Source organism: Zingiber officinale, chromosome 6A (genome assembly GCF_018446385.1).
Source record: "Zingiber officinale cultivar Zhangliang chromosome 6A, Zo_v1.1, whole genome shotgun sequence".
Taxonomy (NCBI): domain Eukaryota; kingdom Viridiplantae; phylum Streptophyta; class Magnoliopsida; order Zingiberales; family Zingiberaceae; genus Zingiber; species Zingiber officinale.
The window spans coordinates 115,603,727-115,625,126 of NC_055997.1; the positions used below are offsets into that span (position 1 = coordinate 115,603,727).

Here is a 21,400-nt window from a genome sequence, read left to right on the forward strand (position 1 = left end):
TGTTAAAATTTTAATGAATTTAAACATTTTATTAGGAGGAAGAGATCGTACCTCACTTACCTTGTCGATCTCGTTGTCGGTTTCTCCCCCTGAACTGCTGCTCTCTTCGGACGTGGCTCCCCCTTCATTGATGCTTTCGATGCTCATTTCGGAAGAGCTTGATTCGCAGTTGTCGTCTTGATGACTCGCCATTAACGCGAGCCCGGAGAACTCCTTGACTTCTGATTTCGACGACGTATCGTCCCACGTCGCTTTTAGGGCCTTGCGATTTTGGATAGGCTTCTTACCCTTGTCCTTCCCGTTGTTCTTCAGTTTAGGGCAATTGTCCTTGACGTGCCCTTCTTCATCGCAATGGTAGCAGCGGATGGTTCTTTTCTTTCTTCCCTGCGGATGGTTAGATTTCCTAGATTTACAAATATTTTTAAATCGTCTTACCATCATTACCATTTCCTCGTCGTCGAGAGAAGATTCTGACTCAGGTTCGTCTCTCGAAGCTTTAAGGGCGACATTATTCTTGGGCTCCTTCGGACCTGCACATCTTGACTCATGCACTTCAAAAGTTGAAAATAATTCATCTAATGAAATTTTTTCTAGATTTTTTGAAATGTAAAAGGCATCTACTAGTGATGCCCATTTTGAGTTTCTAGGAAAGGAATTTAGGGCATACCTTAGCTAATCTGGGTTACCTCTTCTCCGAGATTCGTAAGTCTGGTGATGAGTTCCTGAATCCTCGAGTGTAGATGTGCAATTGTTTCACCTTCTTCAAATCGGAGGTTTGTAAGTTCGTTACGAAGTAAATCCAGTCTTGCCAGTTTGGCTTCGGATGTTCCGTCGTGCAATTCAAGGAATTTATCCCAAAGCTCCTTTGCCGAGTTGTAGGTACCGACTCGATTGACTTCTTGTGTTGGAAGTACACTTAGCAGATGAACTTCTGCTCTATTGTTCGCCACGTGGTCAGCCCGCTCCTTCTTCGACCATTGATTACTTGCTTTGCCCTCTGGTCCTTCATCGCCAAATTCCATTGTTAGTAACAAATCATAATCTGTTTCAAGAAATCCCTCCATTCGCTTTTTCCATTTGGCAGTCCCTTGAATTTTGGTGCGTGGATGTTGGATCCGCCATCTTGTTGCTTCGTTGTGGTTAGTCCTCCTGGCGCCTCGGCTCCGATACCACTTGTAAGACCGATGCGGTCGGAGGGTTGAATAGCCCAGTAAAACACAACCCTTTCTGACAATTAAGCTAACACTTGAAAAGAATAGATTAAGCGAAAATAAAGTATAAAACGAGGCACCGGTTTTGACTTGGTTACAACCGGGAGGTTGTTAATCCAAGGAAGATTGTTGCACTAAAACTCCTTCAGGCGGCCTCGTTTACAGCAGTGTAGGCACAAAAGAAAGAAGCTAATCAAAGAAATGGAAGCACACAAGTGTTGTTTACAATTTCGAACTGATTTGAAGCTCGGACCAAGGTTATACCTTGGTGGGCGCCTGAAAGGTTCCGGCGCCACAGGGATAAAATTTATCCCCAACGTTGGATCGAGATAATTCTCGATCTGGTCAACATTCAGGGTCCGGGGGTTCGGGCGCCCGGATGGGTCCGGGCGCCCGGACGACCAAAGTCAACATAGTTGACTTTTCATCCGGGACCGCTTCTAGTTCAGTCCCGCTTCGGTCCGGTTCTTCCGCTCCGGATCCGCTCGTTTGGGTGATCTCTGCCTTCCGGAAAAGGGCTCACCCGAACCCAACTTCCGGTCTTCTCGAGCGTGCTTCCCTCCGGCTTCTCGTCCCTCGGAATTGCCGCGTGTTTCCTTCTCGTCCGCCAGCGTACTCATCCGCAGTCTTCGTCCCTCGGTCGTCGACCTTCTCGCTAGCTGCGTCTCTTGCTCCCCGAGCAATCTTCCGCTCCGGCTTTCGTCCCTCGGAACCACCGCGCGCTTCCTTCTCGTCCGCCGGTGTACTCTTCCGCAGCGCCTCGTCCCTCGGACGCACAGCGTGCCGTCCTTCTCGCTAGCTGCGTCTTCCACTCGAGTACCTGTGTTCCTAAGCTCCTGCACACTTAGACACAAGGTTAAATACACAGGACCTAACTTAACTTGTTGATCACACCAAAACAACCTTGGGGTTCCAACAATACCCTTGCTGTAAAATAGGACAATTGCGCTTGTCATGTGACACACCTCGATGCCCACATCCACGACATAACCGGGACTTTGAGGTTGACTTCTCCTTTGATGATTTCAATCTCTTCCCACATCCCTTTGTTCTTACTAAAGAAGGATCAATAATATTAGGGGACTCATCCATAGATTTCTTCCTTTGACCTCTATTGTCACATTTTTTACTAATGTTCATCTCTTGAATTTTACTGTAAATACAATCCAATTGCTCATCCAAGAAGTTTGTCCCCTCATCAGTCAAAGATGCATCATCAATTAATACTGAAGCTTTATAAGATAACCTTGAGTGTCTTGACATCAAAACCCTATCTGGATCATCAATAAAATTTTGCACCCCTAAAGTATATATTGCTCCAACCTTTGCATCTCGTGTCCATCGTTTGAGTATATACTTATCAGGCAAATGAAACACTTGATTGATACGAAAAAAAGCTAACATATGCCTGCATGGAATGCCATCAAACTCAAATTTCCTACAGCTACAGGATATATTATCCCTTTGTTTGTCATGCATGAGCACCCTTGGTTTAGAGGAAGAACAACTTTGAAAATTCATCACATGATAAACCACTGAGTCAACTCCCATAGATACTTGTTGAACATAATAACCATGACTCTCACTCATTTCACTTTGAAACTCCACCCATTTCTTTTTCGTATACAACTTAACCATTTGAGTTTCCATTGGCCAGTTTGTCTTAATCTTAGGATGCTCATTCATATCAATATGATCTGCAACTAACTCATTGTGTCTTTGGTGTCTCAGTGCCCTATTGAAACGGGTGATAAAGTCCATCAATGAATTTTTATTTGAAACATATCTCTTGAAAAATGCATGGGAGCCTTCAGATCTCTGACTACTTGACATTCCAGCACAAAATACATGGCTAAAATTAGCTGGCACACTTATGTCGTAATTCATACATCAAAGATAACCAATCATTTTTCTCTAAGTTAGCACACTTGATAACCTCTTGCCATGAATTCTCAAATTCATCAGGTATAGTAGAATTTCTAATAACATTATTTATACTTTGATAGTAGTCACGAAAAGTCAAAGGATGCAATTTTTCTGGAAATTTGTTCAGTATGTGCCATAAACAATATCGATGCACTGTTTGAGGGAAAACTTGGGAAATGGCTTTTGTCATAGCAGGATCCTGATCAATGATGATCACATTTGGTGCACCTTTAGGCATGGCTTCTAAGAACTTGTTAAGCAGCCACACAAAAGATTCAGTTTTCTCATCACTTATAAAGCCACAACCAAAAATAATTGTCTGGTGATGATGATTCACTCCTACAAATGGTGCAAAAATCAACCCATATTTGTTGGTGTTATATGTTGTATCAAATACAACCACATCACCAAATATACTATATGCCGTTCTTGATACATGATCAGCCCAAAAACATCTACTGAATCTGTTATCTGAATCAGTAAGGTATTCAAAGAAAAAAGTTGGATTTTTCTCTTTCTCAGATGCAAATAGCTCGATTAGTGTTTCAGCATCGATACCCTTTTGTTCATCCCTTAGCTCTTTCTCAAAATTTCTGATATCTCTTTCTGTGCAACCTACTTGCTCGGGCCCTCCATATTCTATCTCCAATAATCGCATTTGTTGGCAGGTTGGCACATTGGCCTCTGAAAACCGTTGAGTCAATGCTTTTTTAGCTGCTGAAACATGACGATGTGAGCGTAACAAATGCACCTTTGAAGGAGTCGATAGTGGATGATTATGACCTTCCATAAAATTAGTGACAACCCATGCAGATCCAGTTTGTTTCTTGACAAGTGAAATCTTTGACTTACAACCAGTTCTAACTTCACCACGTGTTCTTTCCCTTGTACGTTGATCACCCTTTGCTTGTTTATTCCGTTGATCATCCGTATGCCCTTCTTTAAAGCATACAAATGTTTTCCACACAACCTCATTTGTTATCTTATTTTTCTTGCTGCTATTTATCCTTGCACTAAATCCAGATTCGCGTGCATATTGGTTATAGAATGAAAATGCCTCATCTATTGATGAGAATTCCATCCCATATTTTGGCTTTCGATCATCTGCAACTTGAGGAATGTATAACTGATCTTCACCATTATTTTCACCCATTGCTAATAAATTTCAGATGTAGACGAAATGAAATTCTGCATATCATTATCAAATAAACAGAAAAAACATTGTAAATGTATACTTCAAGCTCATGCAACCAGGACACAAACACTAGTGGTTATTAAAGCAGTAAGCGTATATTGTGACCAACCTATTAATGGTTAAATTATAGATAGACTAGTGCCATTAGAAAAATATAATTATATACAACGATCCTTGTTGATTTGCTTGGAAACACTAGTGGTTATTATAGATGCAACAAATAGAAGACAAGATCTGGATCCTACTCTTATAAGGTGCAAGGATTTGCAATATGGCTATCACTCATATTTTTATAAATCTCTAAACATGCTATTTAGATAGTTATAAACTGCTGGGTCTCTAAACATGCTATTCACGCATGCAACCAGGACACAAACACACAGATATAACTTATGAAATCCATAAAAACAGAACATTCTGATGTGCATATTTTTTTGACTGTCAAGTTGCTAAACATAGTTGTTAATATTAAGCTTTGTAACATTTTTAGCCAATGGGTAAGAAGAATGGACATTTGGAAAATATTTACAGAAGGGCATTGTAGTCAAGGGGAAAATCATGAATTGGAACAGGTCCTTGTTTCTTCAAAAACAGAGATGAAAAAAATCAAGCATTCGGGATCACAGAGATGAACAAAGCTCATTTCGGCTTACAGAGAGGGGTTGGCACACAGACGCGAGGCGGTGAGGGGCACGAGATGGAAGCTGAGTGGTTTGCCGAGAGAGATCGCGCGAGGCGGGGTGGGGCACGCTCTGGAAGCTTCGTGCCCTAGCTTCGCTTCGGAGGGTTGCCGAGAGAGATCGCGCGAGGAGGCGAGGGGCACGATCTGGAAGCTTCGTGCCCTAGCAGAAGCTTCGACGGGTTGCCGAGACGGACCGAGGGCCACGATCTTGAAGCTTCGTGCCCTAGCAGAAGCTTCGACGGGTTGCCGAGACGGACCGAGGGGCACGATCTAGAAGCTTCGTGCCCTAGCAGAAGCTTCGACGGAGTTGCGGCCGAGGGGAGGTGAGCGGCGCGAGGAGGAGGAAGGAGCCCTAGCTTTGTCTATTCTGTTTGTGTGGAGAGAGCTTAACGTGGAGATGAGCTGAGCTTTTGTTAAAAGGCAAACCATATTAAAGAATTTATTTTTTGCCACGTATGCAATGCCAGCAAACAAATCGCGCACAGGCGCGTTTGTTAAGTCCCGCAGGCTAACAGCATTGTATATATATATATATATATATATATATATATAAAATCATAGAATATGTTAAAAATATAAGGGGAGTTTGTTAAAAAATATATTGATGACCATATAATAATATAAATGAGCTTGATTATAAAATGAATGATCGCAATTTTAATAGTATTTTCTCATGCTTTAAATGTATTAAATATTAAATACTTATATTTCATATGTTTGGAAAATTAATATTCACGCACTATTTTATTTTATTTTATATTTTTAAATTAATTAATTTATTATATCAATTATTATCGACGATTAACCCATCTAAATTTGAATTCTAGCTATGCTCCTGTCTCTATCTCTCTTGTTATACATATTAAGTTATAAGCCGATTAAACATATTATAGTAGTAATGATTTCACTATTCAATTTTATCATCTCCTATTACATATATTACATTTAAGTTGATTGTATACGTTCTAGTAATTATGAAATTATAATTATTACAAGATGAATATTGTTAAAGATAATAAATCTAAATTATAATAGTAAAATTTTATAACTGTTACAACATAAATATTAAATAAACAAGTTAAATTTATATTATAGCAGTGACTATAATTTGAATATTTTTAAATACGTTAAGTATATGTCATAACAATTACAATTTTATAGTTAGTATAACACACTAATAGACTTATGTTTTATTTAGTGTGATAAGATAATAATATCAAATAGTATATTTTAAGGTAGTCAAGTCATTTTATATTTTACATGTGGCTGATGAGATGACATATCCATCGAAAACAAAAATTTGCTGTAGAGAAAAAAACATGACAATCGACAGTTATTAGAACTAAAAATAATGAGTCATCAAAAGAGTTTGAAGATTTGATGTTTAGAAAATAATTAAGTAGAAACAACAATAACAAAAAATTAAGGAAGAAAAAAAAATCTAGAACTAATGGAACTCTAAAATTAGATGTTTTGAGGATATTTTAGAAATAAATACTTCGAGGAAAAAATAACAACTTTCAATGTTATATTTCTTAAATCTCATGGATAAAAATGTAAAGTACAACCTCTATATGAAGCTGGATCGTAGCTAACTGCTGCTCCTCTTCCAAACCCTAAGCCCGAAAACTAGTCGGTCGCCCGCCGCAATGCCGCCCAAGTTGGATCCCACGCAGGTGGTTGACGTCTACGTCCGTGTAACCGGCGGCGAGGTCGGAGCCGCCAGTTCGCTTGCCCCAAAGATCGGGCCACTGGGTCTCTCCCCAAAGAAGGTGGGCGAGGACATCGCCAAGGAGACAGCCAAAGACTGGAAGGGCCTCCGCGTGACGGTCAAGCTCACCGTGCAGAACCGGCAGGCGAAGGTGTCCGTCGTCCCCTCTGCCGCCGCCCTCGTCATCAAGGCCCTCAAGGAGCCGGAGCGCGACCGCAAGAAGACCAAGAACATCAAGCACAACGGCAACATCTCGCTCGACGACGTGTTCGAGGTCGCGCGCGTCATGCGGCCGCGATCCATGGCCAAGGAACTCTCCGGCACCGTCAAGGAGATCCTCGGCACCTGTGTCTCCGTTGGATGCACCGTCGACGGAAAGGATCCCAAGGATCTGCAGCAGGAGATCTCCGACGGCGACGTCGAGGTGCCGCTCGAGTGACCGGTAAGGCTGTCCATCGATTCGAAATCAAAATGCTTCATTTCCAACAATTTCAGAGGATTTCCAGACTGATTGAATCCAGAACCATGCATTTTGAAAATCGTGACCTGGTTATGTATTTCCCTAATCAAGGTGTTTTCACAATCAAAATGTGATTTTGATTAAACGATCTGCAATCTTGCTTTCTATTCTTCTCCGACCTATTGGAGTTCAATGTTTTTTAAAGATATTTTTTTCCCTTTAATTTGATCCTCATGCTTAATTCCACATGGAGTTCATTTCATTTTCAATTATTGATCAAATTGGAGACAAAAGATTAGAATTAACCATCGACTTATTATCGATCATTGTGTAAGACAAAGAAAAAAGATTATAATATAATTATTATATAATCCTTATATAATCATATGGATTTTATTTCATGTTATCCCTATACTTAATTCAATATCATAATTATATGGTTACAACATGAAGGAATAATTCAAATTAAATTTTCTTAGCCAAACATGAATTCTTGATATTGTTTGATCAAGAAAGAGAGAATAACGCTTATAGACCCATATTTTTCATTGATTTTATAATTAATTTCTTAGAACGAGATAGTGTAAAAAAAAATTGATGATAAATGTTTATTTTAAAAAAAAAAAAATCTGGTTTTGAGACAAGGATAATTAGAAATAAGAAGAAACAAAATCGCATACCATTTATTCAAATAAATAACAATAAAATAATACCATCGAGAGATCAATACACATCTTGAACTCGATAAGCATTGCTGTTCAATGTAAACAAAAACAACCTCCTTAGTGACTTAAAAAGTGATCATTGAGTGACAGACAAAAGATGAAACATTATGAATGTTCTTCAACTTGGCCAACGAAAGAAAATACTCCAGTCATGGAGTGAGCCTCTGTGGATCACGGGGGAACAGCGATGTTTTTCGGATGTTATTGAGGGCACAAAAGAGCATGACCACACGCTCCAAGCCGACGCCGAACCCACCATGAGGCGGCGCACCGTATCTAAAAGGTCAACGCTAAAAGTTAGTTAGCTGAACTCAAAATTGCGAGCAATAAACATTCCAGATTAAAGAACTGGTGCCTTCTATCGACATTTAACAGCCTTGAAAGAAATTGAACTATGAGGTATACAGTTCTACAAGGATTGTAACCTTCACGCTGGTTCAATAATTTTTATAACGATCATACACTAGATATTGTTTTCCAATCAACCTGTTTTTAGAGGAACATATGCAGTTCAGTGAAGCAGTTCAAGTGGAGTAAAAGGAGCATGATAAGTTCTTCATAATGCATCTACTAAATGGCTATGTGCCAACCAAAATATATGGCATGAATTTTAGAATCCACGCAATCACAGAGGAGTAGTCATAAAATGAGCATTGGAAGAAATAATTTATAAATAGAAAGTAATCAAGAAAGATAAATACCGGAAGGAGTCGATGTAGGATGATATCGTTTTCACATCAATTCCGCATGCCTCTGCACGAGTGGTTAATAGTTCTGGGAGGTGTATTCTTTGAGCCCCAGAGATTATTTCCTCACCTAAAAGAAAACTCAGAAAAGAGAATTCATAATGACCATGGGTAGAATTGTCGAAGTAATTATTTAGGAGAGGCAATCTGCTGGGCGCCCACCGTGCGCGCCTGAGCGCAGCCGGTGGCCTAGATCACTTCCAAGCGCCTCGCATGCACTCAGGCACCCACCGTGGGCACACGGTGGGCACCCAGCAGATCATCTGCCATTATTTATATCACAATGTAACTGCAACAAATTGAGTAATTTGGATTGATCATATTTTATAATAGATTGCTTTTTGCTATATAAATGGCTAATTGGGAGTGAAGTTTACAGAGCTATAGCAAGTCAAAGTTCACTTTTAAGACAAATGCTAGAGTTCTACACTACCACCTATATTACATGATCAAAAACTGTGGAATGGTGGTTAAAGACACAACTGCTTGCCCCATAATGGAGTTTTCCAATTTATCTTGGAAGAATTTCAGCTTGCATTAACTTGCTTTTTTGTGTGCACATGAACATGCCAAATAACAGCAATCAGAAGCATAAGAATTTTTTTTTTTTCAAAATTAGTTAAAATGCAGCATTTCTCACCTCGAATAAAAACATCAAACGAGTTACTGTATGCTGGATTGTCATAGCAAGGCATAGTATAGAATGGTCTTACAGCCAAAGGATACCGACATAGAATGTAGAAATCAGTGTCATACCTGTGTTGGAAGGGAAAATTGAGAATTTTCAGCAATGCTTCTGGGAGAACTAGGAAATGAATCAGACGAGGAAGGAAAAAAACAAGAAAATTACTTCTCACGGACAAGCCTGCCCAATTTCCTCTCAGTCTCTGTGTTCAGGTCACCTAGAGGATCGACTTCTACTCCAGCCTCCTGTAGAACCAATCAAACTAACTTCTTAAAAGGTGAAAACACATGGGAATAATAGTAAGAATCTATTAAAAACAGGTGAAAGTTGTAACTATCCTCAAAAGGTTGAGAAAGGTGTAACTGTCCAGCTCAGAGCGGCAAAACTTGGGAAGTATTTATAGTGCTGAATTTAATTTCAATTTAACAACTACTAAATTCTACTATTTCACTTTTTTCATCAAATAGGACTACTGTAAAACTTGCTAACATTAGCTATCGTATTGCAAAGAAAAATGCTTTCAACAGGCATGCCCGAAAGTATTTGATTCAACATACTGACATCTTTTACTTGATGAACATAGTGTCATAACTTGTATATTAAGACAGCACAAAAATTCTCCAGATCCCTATAGAAGTTGCATACACTATATGCACCACTTCCACAAGTTAACGTTTGATTTCATTTAGTGCATCAACAGACCACAACGTAATGGCAATTCTATCAGCCTAGTCTTCATTGCGTTAGCTCTTTAAATAACTAGGAATGCAACAACCCATGGCCCAACAGAATGGCAAGAAGTGGCTGCTGATAAATGATTTCAACAAGGAGATACTAAAAAAATGAACAAGTTCTTAAACTGTAGTAAAGGATATTCACCTTAAGCATTTGAATGCCCTCCTCGAAAGTAAGTTTCAAAGTCTTTCTCAAATACTGAAAGATGATGATAAAGCTTCAGAAAACACACTAGACAAGATTTTCTAGAAGATTATTTATATAGGTTTTCAACATAAATGCTACAGTCTCACCTTCAAAGGTTCAAAAGGGTATTGTCTATTGATGGCATCAAGTTCCGTTTTGCAGTTCTCATTCAGGTCATCAAAAATTGCAACAAATAAACGATCCACAATATCACAAACCTGCAAGACACATTAAGAAAGCTTCAAAAATTGCATGAATAAACTAACTTTGTCAGAGGATATAATCTGCCAATCCCACCTCGAAATAGTGCTCTTTAATCTCCATTTCAACATCAAGCCCAACAAATTCACATAAATGCCTATGAGTGTATGAATCTTCTGCTCTGAAAACAGATCCAACTTCAAATACACGTCCAAAGCCCCCACATATTGCCATCTGTTTGTAGAGCTGTGGTGATTGTGCCAAACATGCAGGTTGCCCCTTGTAGTCAAGCTTGAATACTGCTGCACCACCTTCACTAGAACCAGCTATCAACTTTGGAGAATGTATTCCAACAAATCCCTCAGATCGCAGAAATCGCCTAAACACCTAGATATACAGTTACCGGTTTATAAGAATGTTTTTCACAATGCAGTCTCAATCAAATGCATTCCAGAAACAAGCATTTTAAATGTAAATGAACACAAAACGGGCACTCGTCTTTGATGACAAGTGCTGCTTTTATTTCAAGATTGCAAAAAACAGGTTAGTTTTAGTTAGTCACAAAGAATTTGGTAAACATACAGACAATATATCAGCACATGGCACAAATGGATGGCCTATGGAATTTAGTTTCTATAAAGGGCCAGCAATTAAACAAAAGGAAATAATGTTACAAGTTGGAATCTAAATTTAAACAATGTTTACTGATGTAAAATTTGTAGTATGAAAAAAAAACACATTTGCAAGAATCCAGCTAAAGAACTTGATAAGAACTTACATCCTCAACATGACACTGAATGCGAAAAATTGCCTGATTTGCAGGAGTTCGTATGTCAAGAACTCTATAATTCAAACGTGTATCTTGACCAACACGAACAAGTTGCACTCCCGTCTGTCATCCGTAAATTAAGTTTTTGATTTATTTCAGAAGAAAAAAAAAATCAAAGTTTTACTTCCAGTATTAAACCGCAAAATTTTTAGATGTTTCACCACTCACCTGTTCTGCTTTTTCAAAGTCTTTCTCGCTTCGTGCTGCATCTTCGATATTTATAGGAAGATTAGGCACAGATCTGTTGACACAATAGAGTTTCTTAATTTGAACTTCCACCTGCAAAAAAGTTTCAGGTGATTAAGTCGCCTTCCCACTTAAAGGTACATTTACTAAACTGACAATCATTTCCGTTGTAAAAGACAAAACAGACTGAGATACTGATTTCAAGCATGAAGAACGGAAGAAGAGTAAGACCATGCATACAACTAATAAACAGGTAAAATTGATGTGTAATATTAGAAAATTTACGTAAGCAGTTAGCCAATCGAGCAATCTCGTATCGCATGTGAAGTAAGATATTGAGATTCGTCTGATAAAAGTTGAAAACAGTTCGGCTAGAGGGGGAAAACACATTATACAAAGTTGAACAGAAATTTTCACGTGCTCCGTCATCACCAGTAGGTACTCTCAGATCTCTGAATTCCGTTTTTTATAGTATTTGATAAATGATACAATTCACACTCTAGGACTAATTTCTTCGCATCAAACGTCAATTTCGTAGATAAAAAGTGGACTTTCGAACACAACCGATGGCAAAAAAAGTAAGCAACTTACTTGCTGAGTCGTTCCCGTTATCGGATCTTTGGGAACTGAAATTATCCCTTCAACATCCACAATTGATTCCTTGTTGAGCACTGTTGCGAATTTCACCATCTGGGGGCTCACAGATTCCTTATCGACGGAAAGGACGCACTGCACGGTGCTCGTGAATTGTCTCAAAACAAGAAAAGCCATTTTCTTGCTCACCGGCCTAATCGTCTGGGCGACTCCCCGGATGAGCACCGACTGGCCGGAGAGCTGGCCCTCCAGCGCGCCGATCTCGGTCCACACCCGGCCACTGACGGCCTTGGACTGGATCTCCTCGATCGGTACTTCTCCGTAGTTGGCAGCGAAGGGATCAGCCTCTGCGGAGTCATCCTGGGCAGCGGTCGCCGACGCGGAAGTCTGCTGCTTGCGCTCTTCCTTGGACTCCTTCTTGGCCAGCTTCTTGGCCTGCTTCTTGCTGAGGGTCGTGCCGGCCAAATCGTCGGCCACGCCATCGACAGACGATAAGGACGCTTGGGAGGCCGTCGGGGGTTCGGATGACGCCATGGCTACCGCGAGCAGGAGAAATGCTGAAACCCTACCTCAACGTTCCGAACCTTTTTATTCATCAACCGAATAGATGCTTATGCATTTCGGCAAAAATTAAAATGCGCCCCTCCATTTTTGAAAAATATTGAAAGAATCTCCAATTATATTTTTCATCCAAAAAATATTTTTATTTTAACCCTCATTTTTTTTCCTGACGTTTGGTTCTTTCCTAAAAATCGGAATAGGAATGAGTATCATAATATTATGGAATGAGAATGAATATGAGCTTGGGTATTATTCTTAAAAATAATATTTGGTTAGTTAAATATTTTCAATCAGAATTAACCTAAATTTCCTTTTTTTACCCTTTGAGTAAAATAAGAGAAAAAATTAGATTGAATAAAAAGTTGAATGTGAGAGATACATATAATGATGAGAGAGAATGATGAGAGAGAAAGTATGAGAAGAGAAAATGAGAAGAGAGAGCGTGATAAAAGAATTTGAAAAGAAAAAAATATGATGAAAGTGAAGTGTGTTGAGAGAGAAAGAGTGATGAAAAAAAATAAAGAGAGAAAGTGTGATGAGAAAAAATGAGAGATTGAGGAGAGAAAAAATGATGAGAGAGAAAGTATGATAGAAAAAATGAAAAGAGAGAAAGTGTGATAAAAGAAAACGAGAAAAGAGAATGTGATGGAAGAGAATAAAGAGTGAGAAAGTGTAATGAGAAAAAATATGAAGAGAGAGAGTATGGTAAGAGAGATCAAGGAGAAAGAAGTTATGATGAGAAAGAATATATGATAAAAAAAAATAAGGAGAAAATAAAGAAAGAGAAAATAACAAGCGAGAGAGTAAAATGAAAAAAATTGAATAAATATATTGAGTATTTTCTTCTAAAACTTAATTTTTATTCTCATTCCATCAAACCCAAGAGAATGGGTGAGTTTCATCCATATCCAAATTTTTAGATTTTATTCCAAAATCTTAATTTCATTCTCATCAACCAAACACAAAGTTTAAGAATGAATTCATTCCCTCGTTCTCAAACCTCTAAACTAAACGCCACCTTAAAAATAGCATTAATTAAACCTGCTTAAATATTGGATGCACTTTTAACAACAATAAAAATAAAGAGACCCCTTTTTTAATTAATTGTACATATTTCTCTGAATAAATATTATTATTAGCAAAAAATGTACACGAGGTTGAACTTGAGATCTACACGAACACAATGGATGGAAGTTCACAAGAAGTAGCAAGTTAGCAAAGTACCAAAATACACGATTGGAGAGCAAATGTGCAAACATGTTTGATCAAACAACTTGCTGAGAACCTTGTTGAGAGTTCAACATGCTTGCTTTATTCAACAAAGCGAGGCGAAGGAATGAGTTTTCCACACTTGGGACCATTCATCAGTTGCAAATAGGATGAGTCGATGAGCCCAAAAGTAGCATCAGTAAAAGGAATTGCTAGAGATCTAACGTTGAAACGAAACCTGTAACGAACAAAATGGTCTAAGCGGAGTAATTTACACTCTATTAGCTAAATTGCTAGCGCATAAACCGATAATCTGGATGGAAAACTGACCTCAGAATCAAAATCAATGCAATGGTCAAGCATATGGAGTTTTTGGGTATCTGAAAGAGAGCCTCCATGTGGTGCTTGCAGCAGATGGAATTGGTAATTGCTATTTTGCGAGTTGAATGACAGCAGAGTCGATTGCACAAGGGGTTGCTGGTCTTGTAGCATTCCTGGTGTTGAATTGACCATACCGGTTGTAGGATCAGCGATGCTTGTGTGGTTTGCATCAATAAACTTGATACCGGAAATTTGCAGTCGCTCTGCTGGGCCGCAAGAATCATTTGACAGAAGAGAGAGAGCATGCCGAAGATCCAATGCTCTTTCAGAGTTGGGAGAAAAAACAAATGCTCCCATATCTGCAAGGCAAAAAAAAATATATTAAAAATAAAATAAAAACTACAGTAATGTTCGGTAATAATGAGCAGAAAGTCATTGTAGCCAGTAGCCATTGCATTCATATATATAGAATGCTAACTTAGACACAACCTTGATTGAGGACCTCAGCGGTGGTGCCCTTGGAGGGTAAGAGCTTGTTCAACTCATCGCAAGCAGTAGAACCAATATGTGTTCGAGTAGTAGAAAACTGCAGCTGCCTGTCAGTGCATCCGGCTTTATTGGACTTTATCCGAGACTCTTCCGGTTGACGTAAATGGAAACTGGTCAGACCATCCCATGAGGAACTACCCATAGGCGCCTGACCAAAAACAAGATCCATCTTACGTTCATCATCTGAAAGGAACAGACGATGATCAACTAACAAAACAGAACATCTTCATATAGCTTAGAGTGAAGAAGTACCAATAACTTTAATCTGAATTTTTTTGTCCTCCGGGGGAAAAAATCATATAACTTACAGTGAGTAAATAACAATTAAGGAATCTATCAGCAGCCAGCATGAGATCACAAGAAACAATTTTCCCTCAACTTCTCATGGTGTCAGGATCAGCAAAGCAAGGAACACAAAAACAAGAGACAACAAATTTCCATAAAGACAGATCCTTTGCTTAACAAAATGCATCAGAATAGCTTGAGAAGAGGGATACTGAAATTGAAATTCACTCGCAAAATGTCAGAGAAGAAGTCTACCAGGGGAATGTTACAAATAGAACCTCTAATGCTGCAACTAGTACAGCTTAAGAATCCATCTGAACCAATCATATAAATGGACACGAGGCAGTAAAATATAGTATCCAACAAGATCACCAGATGAAGAAAAAGACATTTTCAAAAAGAATCTAAGAAAATCACTGAGAAAAATCCTTCAGTTTACCATAGGAAAAGAGGAATATCTTCTAGAGAAGACAGTGCCAATCTTTAACCAATTTCAATAGATCCAAGAAAGTTCTTAAATAGAGGCAAAGTTCAAGAAATACCATAATTTAATCTAGATAGGCTTGACGAACTAAATGAGATTGTAGCTGTTTGTGGCTTCCTACGACGTGCATTATGATCATATAAACGCCTGCGGCAACTTCTCTTTTTCTGATCAAACTCTGACAAATCATGGAGCCTGGAAGGTCAAAAGGGAATTTTTTTTCAGAATAGACGAGTTTTCCAACTAGAAACATCACAAAACAATGCATCATAAGTCATATAGTTGCATGCTACAAGGCAGTCCAAGGAATAGAAGAATTTATCATGGAGCACACTATATAATACTAATGTGCTGCTGCCAAATCTATGTACTCTGCCACTTTTAGCGTTGCATTTGTTCAATCCACTATAGCCATCTAAGTTGCAGTAACTATTAGACGCATCATAACCATAATGGGCAGCAAAGAGCTTAAATCAAAACTGTAACACACTTCTATCGGCAACTGATATATACTACATACAGAAATTTGTGCCAAAAAACCTCACCTGCTACATTGCTGACAAAACCGGCGTGCCTGACCAGCTATGATCACCTTAGGAGACTTTGAATGGCTTTCACAGATTTTATGTTTGCGATGATACTCCTTAGCTGTTGTAAGGTCAATATTACAACCATCAACAAGGCAATAAGGGCTCAGTACGTTCTGCTGAGACAACCTGGACTTTTTGATTGTTGCTGAGCTTGACGCCAGAGATGCAGAGGGAAAGTTTTTGATGTTATTCTCTGCATCAACATCCTCAAAGTTCCTTCCAAGCTTCAAACCAGTAAGAGGCTCCTTAGGGTGGCCCGTCTCCACTGCAATCGGTGAAGTTTGAGAATCAACTACCCATGGGTAAATAATCTTGTCTGAGAATTGAAGTGTCCTTTCTGTTGGTTGAATATTCAACTCTGGCTTTCTCCTTTCAGTATCAGACAGAGAACCTATGGATGCATACAAAGAGCTTTTGTCGGACCAGTTACTCAATTCTAGAACAGAGGAGGCACCACAGCCGGATGAACATAAATCTTCAATTCTCAAGTCTATTTCTTGTGCATCCTTAGGGATGTCAATTTCCCTACCAGTGAATGCTACTGGGCTTCCCCAGTCCCACTGGAATGGAGTTTTGGAACCCAATCCATCCAACAAGTCTTTGCAACCAATTGAAGGTGTTTTCCTGCTCGAACAAATGACCAAAATACCAAGTACAAATTATAAGTGTTATATTAAGCAAAGATGGTTCAACAACAAAAAAAAAACAGCTCAAATTATCAAGATAAAAGAATGCTACCAAAAAAAAGATTATTCCGAAACTATTCCACCTTCTTCTAGGTCTGCACCACCAGGGGGCTGGAGATACAATTAACAAAGGTTGACTGCTCCCCAGAAAAGAAATCAAAACTGAGCATCAGATCCTGGGTATGTATCAACTTCTCCGTCTACTAATTGTTCTCTCAAGTTGTTTCCTAAACGAGATGGTTAGCACTCTCTGGCCACTCTTTCCCCAGTCTCCATTCTTCCCAATTACCATTTCCACCAGATATCTACTTGTTTTTTGACCGCATTCTTCAGCCTCAAGGAAGAATTCTTTGAAATAAGACGGTGCCACTATATTTTCTTTGATATCAGTCAGAACCCTTAAAACAGAAACCCGGCTAGTAAGGTCACAACTTTTCTTTCACCAAGCAACGCACTGAATCTAACTCGATTAAAAAAAAGACCAGAAAAAGGAAAAGCAGGTATTTCAGGAGAAGGACACGATTGCATTAATTATCCAGGGCCAAGGTATCATCTTTTGGGGCAATAGAGAGGTATACCCTTTACCTCCACATGGGGAGCAAAACCCGGATTTTTACTCAGTTCAGAAGCGACACAGCGACCAAGATGAGAAAACAATACTAAAAAGACGGCATCTTCAAGCTCAATTACTGGCTCCTCGCTAGGGTTCAAGCCGAGAAGAGGTGAGACCAGCTAGTACCATTTCGCTTCGATCAAAACAAAGGCATCGCGTGGTGGAGCATATCAAAAAAGGAGAGGGAAAAAGGCAAGCGATTGTCACCTTTGCGCAGTAGAAGCGATAGCGGGTGGGATCCCGGCGTCCAGGTCCCACATCTCTCCTTCTCGCTCCCCTCCTCTCTGCAACGGCCCCGTGAGAAGTTTTGCGGTTGAACGAAACGGAGCAGGGCAGAGTGGAGCGGTCGAACCGGGAGCAGCAGCGCCGAGAACAACCGCTGCTTCCTCTAACGATCTCTGCGCTCGGCGAGGAAGCAAGCAACTGCGAAGAGGCACGGACGGCAGAGAATATAAAGGGTAGAATGGGAATAAAAAGTATATATATATAAAAAGAGTATATGGAGAGCGAGAGGGGGTGGGGGGCGCGGATTTTACTCTGCACTTGTTTATCGTACACATTTATAGATAATTGGAGTATAAATCCGGATGGCTGGACGCTCCACCGAGCTCTCTGAGAATCAAGGCATTCAGATTTGTACTCATTGCTCATGAGTATATATTACATATTTTATATTCTGAGACTATCCTTATATATTCGGACACCCGGATGTCTCCTAGGCATCTCGATTCTCAAAAATGAATCGATAGTCACAAAGCGTTCCGTGGAAAGACGTCACGGTTTTCCAAGTGGTATCCAATCACGTGGAGATCGTTGAGGATGTCTTTGAATCGTGCATACAGTTGGGTGACCATCTCTCCGGGAAGCATTTTAATGTTAAATAAATTATTCAATAAAAGATCTCTCTTATTTACCTTTGATTGTCGATTCTCTCGTGTAGTTTTACCAGATGATCTCAAAGTCCTTTTGTGTTGTTGTAAGGCCCAACTCGATTCAATTCTTCCATAGTGGGCCCACATCAAATGGTGTTAATTGCCTTGTAGTTCAGTTGTGCCTTCTTAATCATTAAGGGAGTCCAGTCTTCTGGTTCTATTGGCTTTCCATCTATCATCGGAGGTGTGTATCCTTTAAATATGGTGAATCAAAGTTCAATGTCGGACTTGAGGTAGAACTTCATTCTGTTTTTCTAGTAGCTAGAGTTTTCCCCTTTGAATAGCAGGGGGCGGACAATGCTGTAACATTCTTGGTAGGAGTTCGATATTATTGCAATCACAGAATTAACAAACGAAATTTCCAAGACTCTTGTCTTGGGATTAACAGTGCGAGATAAACGAAAGAAATGTATAAGAAAAATCTCTTTAAAGAAAAAGAAAAAAATTTTAAAATTTGCTTGAAAAACTATTAAGTAATTTCAAAGTGACCTGCTCTGATATCAATTGATAAATCGAAAGAAAGCGATAGAGGCCGTTGCATATCGCTAGTTAAAACTTTTTCTTCTGTATGGTAAAAACCATTAGAGTGCAGCAGAAAATAATAAGACAAATTCAGTTATTTGATTCAGAGCCTATGTCGACTCCTACTCTAAGACCCGTGATCCTTGATCGCATCGTGGGTAATCCACTATAACTTTTCTTTCCGAAATCTTCATAAAGAAGCAATTCGTACGAATGAAACTAGAAGATAGTAACACACCACTATTTTCTTGAAATTAAAACAATGTAAGTTAGTTAAAATTATACCACCAATAAGTAGAAGATGAAGCTCTGTCGACACTTCTTGATAGAGCAGTTTGCTTGTGAAGATGGAGTGTAAAGTAAGAGCACGAACAACAACTTTGCATAGAGATGAATTGAGAATTGATGATTTTCCTTGGACCTCGAGCTCCCCTTATATAAGCCTGGTTCGGTCGACTAATTCTTTAGTCGACTGATCATCTTATCAGTCAACTCAATCTCTTGCTTTCCTTCTTTGACGAGATTCTATCTCTGTGTATTTATGAGCATTTATGGTTCGGTCAATTGATCCCCCTAATCAGTTGACCAATCTGTGCAGTTTCCTTGTTCATTGAGATTCGTCAATAATTCTTTGATAGTTCGGTCGACCGATGAGTTACTTTACCAAACTTTACTTCGGACTGATCATTGTTATGTATCAACTTGGTTCAGTCAACTGATTCATGGGTTTGATTGACTGATCAGACTGGTTCCTGCAAAATAGAGTTAAACAAAATATTCCTGTAAAATAAGGCGAGGACAATAATATATGATACATGAGTAGTAATTAACGGTAAAACTGTCTTGATCTCAACTTGGAAACCTTTCCGGTTTCTTCAGTTGGATCAGCGACCTAAGGTTGTTCCTTTCTGGAACACGACCTCACCGTCGCTTCTCTCCAGTTGCTTACATCAACCTACCTACCAAACATTGGTCCTCTAGACCTGTTTGGACTTTACCGTTTAGTATCGGATCGACTCACCAGGGCTTCCTCTTGATACCAGGTCCTCCAGACCTATCGAGCTTCCCTGCCAAGTGTTGGGTCCTCTTGACCCACTTGGACTTCCTTCCTGACTTCCATAATCCGCTAAGACTTTTCCCGTTGAGTAAATATCCCGCGCACTTAGTTAACTTATTAAATCATAACAAGACTTAACTTGAACCTTTGACAATATGAAAACTCAGGTTCGATTCTGGCGCACCATGCACCAACAAAATAAGCATACAAAAGGCGATTAATAGATAAGTGTTAGAGCATGTGGCGAACTTATAACTGATTGTATGTCAAAATTTTCACTTGTCAATGAACAAACTTGACCTAATTGGGTTGTCACTACCTTAATGGAAAGTCATAATCATCCACTCTTGACTCCTTCAAAGGTACATTTGTTACGCTCAAATCGTAATGTTTCAGAATAAAAAAAAAGCTTTGACTTAACAGTTTTCAAAGGTCAATATGTCAACTTGTCAATAAATATGATTATTAGAGATAGACTACGGAGAGCCTGAGTGAGTAGGTTGCGCCAAAAGAGATTAGAAAATTTGAGAAGGAGCTAACAGATGAACAAAAGAGTATCGATGTTGAAACATTGATCGAGTTATTTACATTTAAGAAAGAGAAACATTCAGCTTTTTTCTTTGATTACGAGATTAATTTAGGTAATAAATTTAGTAGGTGTTTTTGGACAAATCATGTATCAATGACAACATATAGTATATTTGGTAATGTAGTTATATTTGATACAGCATATAACATCAACAAACATGGATTAATTTTTGTACCATTTGTAGGAGTTAATCATCATGATTAGTGATCCTGTCCGAACCAGAAGTCAACAGACGCTGGGCACGTGGCGCTCCAAGGCTCGCTGATGTAGATCTCCAACTAGTGTCGAGATGCTCCGGCTATCCTGCACAGAAGTCGAGCCGGGAAGGGGATTCCCAGCGACGACCCTCCGACGCTCAAGTCAGGTAAATCACGATGAACAAGGTGGCTCCAGAAGTCTCAGAGTACGTACCAGAATCCTCCTGCCGGTGAAACCTGAGGTTCTTTATATAGAGCGGTGTCAAGTTTGGGCACGCGTACCGAAGTGCATAAGTGTCTTCTGTCCTTTCCTAGGTATGCGGCTGTCAGAAAGCTTACCTGACCCCTACCGCTACAGTCAGAGCATGCCCTCGATGGGACAGCGGAATCCCGAAGTGCATAAGTGTCCTCTGTCCTTTCCTAGGTACGCGGCTGTCAGAAAGTTTACCTGACCCATATCGCTACAGTCAAAGCATGCCCTCGATGGGACAGCAGAATCCCCTGTCACAAGATTTGGAGCATGGCACACACGTGAAACCTACAGGTTGTCAAAGAAAGAAATCCTCTGGCCTTTTCCTTTGCTCCAAACTTGTAGTCCGAGCGGACGGATACCTAAACATCCGACCGGACATCCGCAATGGTTTACTTGTGCTTTGTGGAGACTAACAAACAGGGGTGTTTTATGACTGCGGTCGGTCAAAAGGTCAGCTCGGTCCATGACCTTTTTAACTGA

General features: G+C 39.5%; 3 protein-coding genes across 3 annotated transcripts; 1 reads left to right on the forward strand and 2 right to left on the reverse strand.

Annotated features, from left to right (window-relative positions):
* Window positions 1-6,611: 6,611 nt before the first annotated feature.
* Window positions 6,612-7,431, forward strand: LOC121997594 (60S ribosomal protein L12-1-like). Its single transcript, XM_042552092.1, has one exon. It carries the CDS (start codon window positions 6,664-6,666, stop codon window positions 7,162-7,164), a length of 501 nt encoding a protein of 166 aa, XP_042408026.1. The 5' UTR covers window positions 6,612-6,663; the 3' UTR covers window positions 7,165-7,431.
* Window positions 7,432-7,835: 404 nt separating this feature from the next.
* Window positions 7,836-12,676, reverse strand: LOC121997595 (aspartate--tRNA ligase 2, cytoplasmic-like). The gene is made up of 10 exons (XM_042552093.1): window positions 12,070-12,676; window positions 11,461-11,571; window positions 11,242-11,355; window positions 10,560-10,850; window positions 10,370-10,480; window positions 10,221-10,274; window positions 9,507-9,586; window positions 9,297-9,412; window positions 8,612-8,726; window positions 7,836-8,186 (listed from the first exon to the last, which is right to left on the reverse strand). Exons 1-10 carry the CDS (start codon window positions 12,604-12,606, stop codon window positions 8,060-8,062), a joined length of 1,656 nt encoding a protein of 551 aa, XP_042408027.1. The 5' UTR covers window positions 12,607-12,676; the 3' UTR covers window positions 7,836-8,059.
* Window positions 12,677-13,746: 1,070 nt separating this feature from the next.
* On the reverse strand, window positions 13,747-17,805 carry LOC121997596 (squamosa promoter-binding-like protein 12). The gene is made up of 6 exons (XM_042552094.1): window positions 17,578-17,805; window positions 16,027-16,695; window positions 15,540-15,676; window positions 14,653-14,895; window positions 14,173-14,522; window positions 13,747-14,080 (listed from the first exon to the last, which is right to left on the reverse strand). The coding sequence occupies exons 1-6, from the start codon at window positions 17,628-17,630 to the stop codon at window positions 14,063-14,065; spliced, it is 1,470 nt and encodes a 489-aa protein (XP_042408028.1). The 5' UTR covers window positions 17,631-17,805; the 3' UTR covers window positions 13,747-14,062.
* Between the last annotated feature and the right edge of the window lie 3,595 nt (window positions 17,806-21,400).

Excerpts from the sequence above, each read along its gene's own strand:
- LOC121997594 (XM_042552092.1), top strand. The coding sequence starts at position 6,664 with ATGCCGCCCAAGTTGGATCCCACGCAGGTGGTTGACGTCTACGTCCGT.
- LOC121997596 (XM_042552094.1), bottom strand. The coding sequence starts at position 17,630 with ATGTGGGACCTGGACGCCGGGATCCCACCCGCTATCGCTTCTACTGCG. Across the intron at positions 15,677-16,026 it reads TTTTGTCAGCAATGTAGCAG|GCTCCATGATTTGTCAGAGT; the intron begins GTGAGGTTTTTT and ends TTGACCTTCCAG. Across the intron at positions 14,896-15,539 it reads CCTATCTAGATTAAATTATG|ATGATGAACGTAAGATGGAT; the intron begins GTATTTCTTGAA and ends TGTTCCTTTCAG.
- LOC121997595 (XM_042552093.1), bottom strand. The coding sequence starts at position 12,606 with ATGGCGTCATCCGAACCCCCGACGGCCTCCCAAGCGTCCTTATCGTCT. Across the intron at positions 11,572-12,069 it reads TAACGGGAACGACTCAGCAA|GTGGAAGTTCAAATTAAGAA; the intron begins GTAAGTTGCTTA and ends ACTTTTTTGCAG. Across the intron at positions 10,851-11,241 it reads TTCAGTGTCATGTTGAGGAT|GTGTTTAGGCGATTTCTGCG; the intron begins GTAAGTTCTTAT and ends CTGTATATCTAG.